General features: G+C 36.7%; 1 protein-coding gene across 1 annotated transcript; it reads right to left on the bottom strand.

Moving 5' to 3' along the window:
• Positions 1 to 10,170: 10,170 nt before the first annotated feature.
• LOC115956942 (shikimate O-hydroxycinnamoyltransferase-like) lies at positions 10,171 to 12,054 on the bottom strand. The gene is made up of 2 exons (XM_031075203.1): positions 12,024 to 12,054; positions 10,171 to 11,278 (listed from the first exon to the last, which is right to left on the bottom strand). Exons 1-2 carry the CDS (start codon positions 12,052 to 12,054, stop codon positions 10,308 to 10,310), a joined length of 1,002 nt encoding a protein of 333 aa, XP_030931063.1. The 3' UTR covers positions 10,171 to 10,307.
• Positions 12,055 to 13,996: the final 1,942 nt, after the last annotated feature.

Genomic DNA, 13,996 nt, shown 5'->3' on the forward strand with positions numbered 1-13,996 from the left:
ACTCCATGCGCAGGGATTAACGCGCACCTCAACCCGATTCTCCTCATCTCGGCTCTCCGTGGAGTTAGCCCTTTTACTCCTCTGCCCCCGAATGGCTTTCTGCTGCTTGGCCAAGCAGGGGGCCACTTCACCTTCCTTAGGAACGTCAACCGGCCTTTTCTTTTTTAGGTCAAGGTTAACCTTGAGGCCAGGGTCGGAAGGAACCTGAGGGGCGGTTGGGGGAGGGTCCTAGGCTTGTGACTTAGCAGGCGCCTTTGAAAACTGACCCTTTCCTCGGCTGGACATCAGTTCTCGTAAAGATTTTCTCTTGCCAGCCGTATTGCCTACTTCCTCGTCTGAAGAGTCATCCGAGCAAGTTATAATGATTGGAGCGCCAACCACGGAGTTTCGATCCTGCTCTCCTTCAGGATTTGAGAGCTCAACTACGGGGGCTTTGTCAACCTCCTCCTCAAAATAAAACTCATCTATTTCCTCCTTAAGGGAAAGACGAGATGATTCGGCCTCTTCCTCAGCTGGCACGGTGGCTTCAAGGTCTTTTAGGGGCAGTTGCACGACCGGTGGAGGATCCCGAACTCCAGGTAGCACGACTGGCTTAAGATCTACTCGGGCCAAAAACTTAGGCTGGGACACGTCAATCCTAGCTAACCGGGGGCTACCAGCTCTAATGGCGTGGCCAATGGCTTGGAAAGCACGGGTTAGTGGTCGATAGCCCAAAACCAAATGACACGCACGCAGCTGCCCGTCCTTGTGAACGTAGATTTCTGACCTTAAAAGATAATTTAGGGCCGGAACGTTCACGTGGCTCAGCCTGGGAGCAACCAAAGCTCTATTTGCAATACAGCCGAGAAGAAAATTAGAATTAAACTAAAAGATTTATGACAAGCGGAAAATAGAGTAAGTCCGAGGAGCTAAGCCCCTTCCCTAAAGGATTGGGCCTAAAGGCGCCGCACCTGGGGTTCCTGCCTGAGTTGGACAATGAAGACCATCGCTCCATTCTCCTGAGGCAATGAGGAAGTCATCCTTCATAGTTTTATTGGATATGGGGAGACAAGAGATTGGCCTAACCACATTGGATCGAGATTTAAGGTAATACCCTCAATTCTTGACGTAGTGGCACTCATACATGCGTACCACGTCATGCCAGGTCAGACCCAGACCCATTCGCTCGTTCAAGACATCTATGCAGCCTAATACCCTAAACATGTTTGGAGCGCACTGGTGTGGCATCAACCTATGGTGGAACAAGTAGTCCCGGGTAATCCTACGCATGGGGAGTGTCATTCCCCCTTATATAAAGGCAATCATGGGAATGACCACTTCACCCATGCCTCTATCTAACAGTACTCCTTCTGGTGGACAGTATCGCAGAACCACCCCCGGCGGGATATGGTATTTTGCCCTAAAAGCCTCCATAGCAGCTGGAGTGTTTACTAGTTTTTTGAATCTACCCATCTAAGCTGAACTGGAGGAATGGAAATAAAGACCGAGGAGAAAAGTAAAATCTGAGGAGAAAATCGAAGCGACGAAGCGAACAGAACTTACGGATATCTTCACAAATGAACGGTGAGGTGATCGAAAATCTCTTTTAGGAAGGGCGCTTCGCAGAAATGATTACGGAGATTTGAAGGATGGAGGTGCTCAAGGATTTCTGGGCGCTGGAGCTCTCTGTTCTGATGTGCGGATAAGAAAGAAAAAATGAGCCTCCCAGGCGCTTTATATAGCAGGAGGGAGAGAGAAAAAATCTCTCCCGCTCACGAATTCAAGGAGCAATGCTGGCCGTCAGATCCACATCTCGCCGTTGGATGAAGGAGACATAAAGCTATTTGGAGTAAATGGTCGCGCCTCATAAATTGTGGCGCGTCAAAAGTAACCGCCCACGCACGCGGACCAAGATTTCATCTGTTCCATCCTTCATAAATGTCAAAACCCCGCTTTTCTCCTCGGAGGGAGATCAAAACCGGAGTTTTGAGGGGCTATTGTGGGGACCGGCCCAAAATAACAAGTTGGCTAGGCCTTGGGCCCGTCCGAGGACGATTTTGTCCGAGGAGACGTCGCGGCCCAAAATCCCTGCCCAAGCCAATTGGGGCGAAGAAAACACGTCCGAGGAGTAATTCCTCCTCGGACATTCCAAAGTCCAGATCAATGATACATCCTAGTTACTGTAGCCCTCACTCCAAACACGTAAAAAGAAAGAAGGCTCAAAATATCCCAGCAAAGGCTGTCACCACCACATTAAATGCACCACAACTACTCTCCTGGCTGCATTAATGAAGAGAAGACCCCTGAACAGTGTTACCTTGGTCACTGCAACTCACAAATAACTGGTAAGGGCGTCTGATGGGACAGGTGCTCAAGTGGGGGTTTGGATGATCAACAAGTGTAGGGCCCAGATGATAAAAGAGGGCCTATATCATATGTAAGAGTCCCCCAAAAAGGGGGGACGGAAAAAAAGAGGGGAGAGAAGAGAGTAAAGCAAGAAGTCATTGTATGAAAGCATGTCCATGAATAAAACTTCCACTTTCACATCCATTTTCTTGATTCACATTTCTACATCCACTAAGGACATGCAACGAACCGTCTAAGCCAACTGGAACTGAGTTCTTCAGCCCATACTCTACAAACTTCATTGTGTGGGGCTTCTTGGGCCAAGACCTGATCGTCCAGGACCGGGTTAACAAAAATCGTGTCCCTACAATATATATATATATATATATATATAAAATAAAAAGTATGTGTCATCAAACTTTCCATTAAATAAAATGATAATTCTAGAAGATTTAAACCTAGTAGATTAGTGTTCTGTAACAAATAAAACACCCTATATCACCGTTCTAACTTTCCAAGCATGACTATCGCATAAAAATAAAACTCAAAATGCGCAAAAAAAAAAAAAAAATTAGAATGCTAAAATTTAGTGGTAGTATTTTAAATATTGCACAATGAAATATTCTAAGAATCATAAGATTTCGATAAAGCAACTAAGAGAGTATCAATAGGGGATATTTGCTCGTTTCCAAAATATAAAGAGAGAAATTGTTCTATTTTAAAGTTTAGGGGAAATGAAACTACCCTAAACATAGAGAGATGAAAGTACTTTTTCCCCCAAGTATTTTTTATTGTTTTGGGGTGGGTGAGTGCGTAAAACTGTTTTTTTTTTTTTTTTTTTTTAACTTTAAAATGGTATATAAAATAATAAAAAATAAATTTAAAAATGAAAAAACAAAAAGCCTGCCTAAGAAAATTGTGCGAATTTTTGGATTACCAAACGTGACAAAACCGAAAAAGAAGTTTAAGAAAAAATAAAATGTCATTGCATTTTTACAAGGAATGATATTTTATTATTTTATTTTGCTCTATAAAGAATTTATAATTTACTAGTTGTGAAAATATTGTAACAATAACAAAACGCAATGACATTTTTAATTCTCACAATATCTTTATTTTAAGTTGAGGTGGGACCTCATATGATATACTATTATTTTATTTTGATTAATAAAAAACTGATATTTCAACCATGGCGAAAATATTATCACAATAACAAAATATCACAATGTTTTTATTATACCTTCATTTTTAGTTGTTATTATTTTATTTTCTTTTTAACAGATAAATAACTAACACCTCTACCATTGTCAAATTTTATACAACTTGCTAATAGAAAAGGATTTGAAAAGGGTGAGGCATTCACTCTATGTGTTGGTTTGGATAGCACTTAAACGTGCTGCGTCTGCGTTTTAACATGTTTTCTCTTCTTTTTTTTTCTTTTTAGCCACAACGATTCACCAGGTCTTTTGTGAATAGTGCACTTATGAATTGTTTACGGGTCCCATAAACTCCACTTTTGATCAACTTTTTTATTAAAAATGGGTCTCATGGTACTATTTACACATTTAAAAATTATTTTGCTATAATGTTTTCAGTTTTTAGTTTTCAGTTTTCAGTTTCAGTAAAATAAATTCTATCCAAACGGACCCTAAAAGTCTATCCAAGGTAGATAACATTACAATTTCTTTCGTTCTACACTTTCTAGAGGACTATTTTGGTTCCTCACACGCTACGCTAAGCCTGAGTCCTGGGTTCTTGGTCCTCGGTCTAGGTCCACTATAATGGTTACTAGGCTACACTTTAAAACCCAAACCCAAACCTTTATAAGTCCGTCCAATCTTCCCCTCTCTTTCTCTTTCTAAAAATATTTGTTTATTTCATGCTCGTTGGCTTTGCTTCTTTTTGTTGATTCCTAGACTGAATTACTGTTGTTGTGTAAGTAATATTTTTCTTTTCTTTTCACTTCTTTTGCTAATACTGTTGTCGGGTATTGTAAGTGCTACTTTTTGATAGATTGAATTTTGTGACTTCTTATTTGAGTTCTTGTGAATTTATGTTTGGACATAAACAAAGAGTGTGTGTTATCTCTATTGTGACTTGTAAAACTAATTGGCAAACATGTCTGAGTTCTTGGAACTGCCATCATAGTATCAGCAATTAAATATATATATATATATATATATATATATAAAACAAGCATGCTATCTGACCAAATTGTGCTTGTAATTGCAAAAACAAAGCCATATGATTCTTAGTTGATGATTTAATCAATAGTTTCACTGTCAGTTTCTTGTGTAGTTCCAATCAACTTCGGTTTTATATTTTTGCACAATGTTTTTGAGAGACAAAACCTACTAGTTTTAATAGATTTTGGCAATAAGATCTTGTAGATGAATTAGCTGTTTCTGCAAATGAATGTTCTACCTTGGATCAAAATGTTGGATCTCTCAATATACTTGATGCAATTTATGTGCAAGGAGTTGTAATACTTATATGTCAACTTTCTTATCCTGGCAGGTAGGAGGAATTTTTGAGGGATGTAATGCAGTTTTTGACCCTTCGTGGACACACTCGCCTCATTCCTCAAGGTGGGTTAGCTGAGTTCACTAATGCCATTCTCAATGCTAAGCGCGCCTTGACCTTTTCAACTTGTATAGTGAAGTAAGTTCTTTACCTTATTAAAGGTTATTGAAACTATGCCAAGAATTAGCTTTAAAAAAGTTGGTCCCTCAGGTGGTTTCACGAGGAGGCTTTCATGTTGGGAATGGCATCAATTGGAAAGAACAAGTTTTCTCAAAAATGCATAATCACACATTGACCAATAGAATGACTGTATGGTTTTTCAACTTTCATTCTTGAGATGCTTTATGTTGCATGATATGCAATTGAAGGTTAGACCTTAATTACAAAATTAATATTATGTCACATTGCATAGTAAATGCCTTGTGATTGCAAGCTTATCTAATTGGAAAAAATTGAAGTATCTGGGAGATGGTGTTTGCTAATGCTGATTTTTTACTATTTGTTTTCAAAATATTCTTGACACAAATTTATTTTCAATATTTTCTGTTGAGCTTTATGACTTAACTTGAGCGGGCTAGATAGGCTGAAAGTAATTCTGGAAGTTTTTTTTTCTTTTAATTGCGATTTTCTCTTGGGATTGGTTTCATATGATGTTATTCTTTCATACTTCAAATTTCATTAACCTATTGTAACTTACAAGGATTTTGGAAAACTTTGGAGGACTCAAGTTGTATTTCTGATAATTAGGGTGTAGGGAATACACTAAAAAGGCATTACAAAACTTATCTTCTAAAATATGAACTAGCTCATGATGATGTAGATCGAAAACGCTACTTGTTGTGTCACAAGTCTCTCTCTCTCTCTCTCCCCATATTGTTGTTTACTATATGCATGCACACAAAACTAAATGCCTTACTACATAACTTGAGTTTGCATGATATAACAGTAGTGCAGCTGGTGATTGGGTGAATTGCGGAATATGTGGCGAGTGGGCTCACTTTGGCAGTGATAGGTGGCAAGGGCTTGGTGCTTTCAAGGTATGGTTGCCTTATTTGAGTTCTTATAAAAAATCTAGGTGAATGTTGTGGCAATATACATGAACCCTTAGTAAGATTTCTTTTAATTCAGTGGTGTCATGAATTGCAAATTTACCTTAGCTTTTGGTTTCCTTCCATTTGGCTTTCCCTATTTGATCCATCTGCATGAAGATGCAGACAACATGAGTAGATTCGAAAATGTATATTTGATGTCTTAACATCTTTATGATGATTGGCAGGACTATGCTAAAATGGATGGGTTGGAGTACATTTGTCCGCACTGCAGCGTCGCAAATTTCAAGAAAAAATCTCAAAAAATAATGGATATTAATAGATGTCAGGAAGACATCTCAGGAAACTGCTAGTGAATATTGATGAGCCTTAGCCCACAACCTGCATGCCCTCCCCGTGCTTTTTTTGCTCTAGAAACCCCCCCCCCCAACCCTCTCCCAAATATAATCTGAGGGAAGGTGGGTGTAGTCGTGTAGGAATGTAATCATCATTTCATATTCCCATTGTTTTTAATTATAGATAGATTATGCTCAACACAAGCCCCTTAAATTTTCCCATTGTTCCTTTGTATACTGCAGAAGGAGGAGTCTCAAAATAGAATTGTAGATGTCAGTTTATGCACAATAATTCAATAACATAGTTCTATAGCTGTATGATAGTGAAATAGTCAAATAATTTCCCTTGTGTTAAGGTGTATTCCCCATTGTTACAAATCATTTTTCCCCATTGGACTAGGTATGCTGTCCATATAATACAACCCGCTGTTTAGTCTTAGCAACGAAAGTTCTATCACATTTTAGATTTCATTTTCATGTAACTTAGAACTTTGCTAAATTCGTGTAACTTGATTGTGATAACAATTTGATATGTATCTGATATGACATCAAGAGACTTTATCGAGTTATCATAACTTTCACATGCGTTCTCCTTATTTATTTCTCCACTAGTGTGGAAAATACTAAAGGCTATATTGGTGTATAAATTAGTCAAGTTGTTATTGCTTGCTCAATCAACTGTTAGAGGATTTTCAAGTCCAAACCTATCTATTGGAAGCCATATCCTTGAAGTCACGTACAAAGTTTATAGTTATCACTTTGATCCAATTGCCATGCAGAGTTCAATTGTAGAGGTGATGGCTGAAGTTGCTCTCGATTTGGCTCATATTAAGGCATACTTCCATAACATATTCTAATACAACTTATAGAGCACATGCTCTTGGGCATTTTGACATTAATCCACAAAAAAGTGAAATAGACCTTTTATTGTTTAAAATATAACAACATTATCCATATTATTCACCTAGATTGAAACTTTTAATAGTTCTGTTCATACTGTAATTACAAACTAATTATTACCATTGACACATTAGATTAATTAGAATGTTATTTAGATGCCATTAGAGCATTGGCATCATGTGTGCCAAAATATTTGGCATTTGGCACACTAAACACCAAAAACCATGCCTCAAAGGTGTTAGGGAGCTATTCATTTGATAAGCATTGCTAATAGCCATTTGATAAGGATTGTATGATTAGCATTGTTAATTGAGTAGTGGTTGTGCTGAGTTGTATTCAGTTAGTTAGTTGAATTCTGTTAGTCAGTTAGTAGTTGCTGTGCTCAGTTAGTTAGTTGCATTGGTTGGGTAGTTTAGGCGAGAAAATGGGATTGAATTGTATAAGAGGAGATTTCAGATGTTGAATGGGGATTATCAGAAAATTAACCACTTGCTCTTCCTATTTCTCTCTAAGTCTCTCTTCTCCTTTCTTTAAGTCTTTCCTTTGCTAAGGAGGTCGTTACCCTCGAAGTAACCAATCTTTCTTTCCCAAATCTATTTTGTGGGTTTGTTCAATTTTGGTTGTTTTATGTGTGATTTTGGTTGGTTATTGAGATGATTTTGTTGCAAATTTGGTGGATTTGGGTTGTGGTAATGGGGGGCCAGTGGGCAGTGGAGGTGGCTGTGGGTTGTGGGTTTGCTAATTGTTCTTCAAAAACTTCATATGAGAGAGGAAGAGATAGATAAAGTGAGTTGTGTAAGAAATAATAAAAAATTAATAAAGAAATAATATTTAAATGAAAAGCGAAAGAAATAATAAATTAAAAGTGAGTTGTATTGATTTTAATGGCTTTTTCTTTGTTGGGATTTGTTGCTTCAAAAAGTTGAGACACACACAGATTTGTTTCCTGTAATTGGGTTTATTTCATTTTTAATTGAAACTGGGTCTTGATTTTGAGCTTTTATACTGTAAAATTTGTGAGTGGGTTCCTTAATTGGGTTGATATATCTTTTGTTTTGATGAATTCCAAACAAATATTTGTTCATTATGTTGTAAGAGTAGAGAAATTAAATGGCAAAACAGAAAGCTCAATTTTTTTGTTTCTATAATAATGTTTTTTTTTTCAACAACATGGATGAGACAAGTTGTTTTTGCAGAGGTTGTATAGATCATCATTATCTGAGCTTTGGGGTTTTTTTGACTTTTTTATTGTATTTTGCCTATATTTAAAAGCTTTGTAAATTATCAAGTGATGAAAGGTTACAAGTAGAAAGCTATTTTTATTTAGAGGTTAGTAAAACTAAATATGTTTGCACCGTGCAGTATTTTGGATGAAACATACTTGTTCACCTTCTTTTTACTAAAGTATAGAGTTTCGTTCCACGTTTGGGAGACTGCTGATTCAATTATTGTACTTTCAATTATCTAGACAGGGTTGTAATCTCTATTTAAACATGAAATATGGTGAGGGGGTAGTCTTTGATGTTGCACTTAGACCCTTTACTCTTAATTCACAATGGCCGACTACAAGATAATACAAGATAGAAGTATATCCCTTTCCTCCATCTCCTCGCCAAGAGGAGGACCACCAAAACAATATTTGTGGACATGACAACTTTGATGTTGCACTTAGACCCTTTACTCTTAATTCACAATAGCCGACTACAAGATAATACAAGATAGAAGTATATCCCTTTCCTCCATCTCCACGCCAAGAGGAGGACCACCAAAACAATATTTGTGGACACGACAAAACATTGCTCTACTCAGTGGCAGAGCCAAGAAGTTTTATTTGGGGGGACCACAATTAACATAAACAATATATCTAAACAACAAAAAACTCAAGAAGAAGAAAAAAAATTCGTATCATTATCATTATATTTAAAATGCTTTGAAGAATTCATTTTATATTTTATGTTTCTATTTATTTATTTATTTAGATGTAAAAGAATACTATGACATTTTATATTGTTTACCCTATAATTTATAAGTTATCTGAATATTAAATAAAACACAGTTTTTTTTAAACAATTTGCTGGTAGCCAAGTATTGTAGTTAAATCAATTATAAATTATAGATATGTGGTTAAAACAATTAAAAATTACACGGAATATTAAAAAAAAAAAAAAAACATTTGGAAAGATATTATTACATTTTACACACCAAAAAAAAAAAAAAAAACACTAATGCTATTCACAACCTAATACACACACACATATATATCATAGGATTATCACTTAATTATTTGTTGCCTATGTATTTTTCCAATTAGCTACTTGTAAATATTATTACGTCATGTATTAAAATAGATATTTTTCAAAATATCGCGGGGGGGGGGGGAGATAATCCGCCACTGGCTCTACGGATATGTAAAGAAAACCTTGAGTGGACAATATTTCATAGCTCTTTCCTAGGTGTAATACATTTCTATTCTACAAAAGCCTACCTTGACTAAATGATTAATTAAGAAAAATCGCAAAACTATTCTCTTATAGACTATAGTCTCTTACCGCTGTCTCTCTTTCTCTCTGTAAACATGGGTTCAGTCTTCAGAAGGAGGAGGAGGAGAGTTGATTGTGAAAGTGAGCAAGAGGGAGGTTGTGGCTGCAGTGCTGCCACTGCAAGAGCATTGGCTACCACTATCCAACCTAGACTTGCTTCTACCCCCAGTTGATGTGGGTGTGTTTTTCTCTTACAAGAAGTACACCAGCTTATTGGGAAAGGACCTCTCTAATAATTTTGGCTCCATGGTTGGGGTTCTTAAGAAGGCCTTGGCCCAAGCTCTCGTGACATACTATGCTTTTGCTGGTGTGTCAAACCCTGTTGGTGAACGTGAGATTCTTTGCAATAACCGTGGTGTGCACTTTGTCGAAGCTTTTGCTGAGGCAGAGCTTAAAGACCTCGACTTGTATAACCCTGATGACACCATTGAAGGCAAACTTGTGCCCAAGAAGAAGCATGGTGTGCTCGCTGTCCAGGTTCGTCACGTGTTTCTTATTCCCAATGTATTCCCGTACACACCACACGCACACGCACACGCACATAGCGGTAATATTTTTGGCTCCTGCTAGAGCGAAAATTATCTTAGCGTATAAATCGTCCCTATCACGTTATGACGTCAATATTTCTCCAACCCCTAATACATCTCAAATGAACCCCAATCTATGAGCCCCAAGAAATGTTCCTTGGTCACTGCACCATCCAAGAAATCATGAACTTCATTGGCCAAATAACTCAATGGATTTTCATCAATCTCATTTACTTCCTTGCCTCCATAAGGTATGGATAGCACATTTCCAAAGTAATACACCATAAGTGAAGCTTTGTCTATATCTCCATCACTTAACCTTGTCCTACCATCCACAACAATGCCCATTTTGGTTACCTTTTTGTCCACATTGTTAAGAATAGCATGTTTAGCAACCATCTTCCACAAGAAGGCACTAAAGGACTCTAGTTTAGTCCTCCTGCAACCATTGGTTTTGGTAGCCAGTGATTGGAGCAGGTTGAGTCGGTCAGCCTTAATGTAGTATATGCGGCTAATAAGATAATCATCACCAGGTTGTGGGTCTTTGGGTGGAGGCAATGAGGTCACTGGAACATACATGCCGTTCAAGGATGGATGAATTGAACCCGGGCGTCTAGGATTGAGCAAAGAACGACGAAAACATGGCACCTGGACAGCGAGCACACCATGCTTCTTCTTGGGCACAAGTTTGCCTTCAATGGTGTCATCAGGGTTATACAAGTCGAGGTCTTTAAGCTCTGCCTCAGCAAAAGCTTCGACAAAGTCCACACCACGGTTATTGCAAAGAATCTCAGGTTCACCAACAGGGTTTGACACCACCTCACCAGCAAAAGCATAGTATGTCTCGAGAGCTTGGGCCAAGGCCTTCTTAAGAACCCCAACCATGGAGCCAAAATTATTAGAGAGGTCCTTTCCCAATAAGCTGGTGTTCTTCTTGTAACAGAAAAACACACCCACATCAACTGGGGGTAGAAGCAAGTCTAGGTTGGATAGTGGTAGCCAATGCTCTTGCAGTGGCAGCACTGCAGCCACAACCTCCCTCTTGCTCACTTTCACAATCAACTCTCCTCCTCCTCCTTCTGAAGACTGAACCCATGTTTACAGAGAGAAAGAGAGACAGCGGTAAGAGACTATAGTCTATTTTAATACATGACGTAATAATATTTACAAGTAGCTAATTGGAAAAATACAACTTGGCCCTTTTTATTTATTATTAAACTTCTAAATACTTTTTAGTGTAAGCATAGTCAACAAATAATTAAGTAATAATCCTCTCATAATATATGTCAAGAGTGATGATATATATATGTGTGTGTATTAGGTTGTGAATAGTATTAGTGTTTTTTTTTTTTGGTGTGTAAAATGAAATAATATCTTTCCAAATGTATTTTTTTTTTTTAATTCCATGTAATTTTTAATTGTTTTAACCACATATCTATAATTTATAATTGATTTAATTACAATACTTGGCTACCAGCAAATTGTTAAAAAAACTGTGTTTTATTTAATATTCAGATAATTTATAAATTAGAGGGTAAACAATATAAAATATCATAGTATTCTTTTACATCTAAATAAATAAATAAATAGAAACATAAAAGATAAAATGAATTCTTCAAAGCATTTTAAATATAATGATAATGATACGATTTTTTTTCTTCTTCTTGAGTTTTTTGTTGTTTAGATATATTGTTTATGTTAATTGTGGTCCCCCCAAATAAAACTTCTTGGCTCTGCCACTGAGTAGAGCAATGTTTTGTCGTGTCCACAAATATTGTTTTGGTGGTCCTCCTCTTGGCATGGAGATGAAGGAAAGGGATATACTTCTATCTTGTATTATCTTGTAGTCGGCCATTGTGAATTAAGAGTAAAGGGTCTAAGTGCAACATCAAAGACTACCCCCTCACCATATTTCACGTTTAAATAGAGATTACAACCTTGTCTAGATAATTGAAAGTACAATAATTGAATCAGCAATCTCCCAAACGTGGAACGAAACTCTATATATTAGTAAAAAGAAGGTGAACAAGTATATTTCATCCAAAATACTGTACCGTGCAAACATATTTAGTTTACTAACCTCTAAATAAAAATAGCTTTCTACTTGTAACCGTACATCACTTGATAATTTACAAAGCTTTTAAATATAGGCAAAATACAATAAAAAAGTCAAAAAAAAAACCCCAAAGCTCAGATAATGATGATCTATACAACCTCTACAAAAACAACTTGTCTCATTCATGTTGTCGGAAAAAAAAAACATTATTATAGAAACAAAAAAAATTGAGCTTTCTGTTTTGCCATTTAATTTCTCTACTCTTACAACATAATGAACAAATATTTGTTTGGAATTCATCAAAACAAAAGATAAATCAACCCAGTTAAGGAACCCACTCACAAATTTTTATAGTATAAAAGCTCAAAATCAAGACCCAGTTTCAATTAAAAATGAAATAAACCCAATTACAGGAAACAAATCTGTGTGTGTCTCAACTTTTTGAAGCAACAAATCCCAACAAAGAAAAACCCATTAAAATCAATACAACTCACTTTTAATTTATTATTTCTTTCGCTTTTCATTTAAATATTATTTCTTTATTAATTTTTTATTATTTCTTACACAACTCACTTTATCTATCTCTCCCTTTCTCATATGAAGTTTTTGAAGAACAACTAGCAAACCCACAACCCACAGCCACCTCCACTGCCCACTGGCCCCCCATTACCACAACCCAAATCCACCAAATTTGCAATAAAATCATCTCAATAACCAACCAAAATCACACATAAAACAACCAAAATCTAACAAACCCACAAAATAGATTTGGGAAAGAAAGATTGGTTACTTCGAGGGTAACCACCTCCTTAGCAAAGGAAAGACTTAAAGAAAGGAAAAGAGAGACTTAGAGAGAACTAGGAAGAGCAAGTGGTTAATTTTCTGGATAATCCCCATTCAACATCTAAAATCTCCTCTTATACAATTCAATCCCATTTTCTCGCCTGAACTACCCAATCAATGCAACTAACTAACTGAGCACAGCAACTACTAACTAACTAACAGAATTCAACTAACTAAATGAATACAACTAACTAACTAAATACAACTTAGCACAGCCACCACTCAATTAACAATGCTAATCATACAATCCTTATCAAATGGCTATTAGCAATGCTTATCAAATGAATAGCTCCCTAACACCTCTGAGGCATGGTTTTTGGTGTTTAGTGTGCCAAATGCCAAATATTTTGGCACACATGATGCCAATGCTCTAATGGCATCTAAATAACATTCTAATTAATCTAATGTGTCAATGGTAATAATTAGTTTGTAATTACAGTATGAACAAAACTATTAAAAGTTTCAATCTAGGTGAATAATATGGATAATGTTGTTATATTTTAAACAGTAAAAGGTCTATTTCACTTTGTTGTGGATTAATGTCAAAATGCCCAAGAGCATGTGCTCTATAAGTTGTATTAGAATATGTTATGGAAGTATGCCTTAATATGAGCCAAACCGAAAGCAACTTCAGCCATCACCTCTACAATTGAACTCTGCATGGCAATTGGATCAAAGTGATAACTATAAACTTTGTACGTGACTTCAAGGATATGGCTTCCAATAGACAAGTTTGGACTTGAAAATCCTCTAGCAGTTGATTGAGCAAGCAATAACAACGTGATTAATTTATGCACCAATATAGCCTTTAGTATTTTCCACACTAGTGGAGAAATAAATAAGGAGAATGCATGTGAAAGTTAGGATAACTCGATAAAGTCTCTTGATGTCATATCAG

The sequence above is a fragment of the Quercus lobata genome, chromosome 8 (genome assembly GCF_001633185.2).
Source record: "Quercus lobata isolate SW786 chromosome 8, ValleyOak3.0 Primary Assembly, whole genome shotgun sequence".
NCBI lineage: Eukaryota > Viridiplantae > Streptophyta > Magnoliopsida > Fagales > Fagaceae > Quercus > Quercus lobata.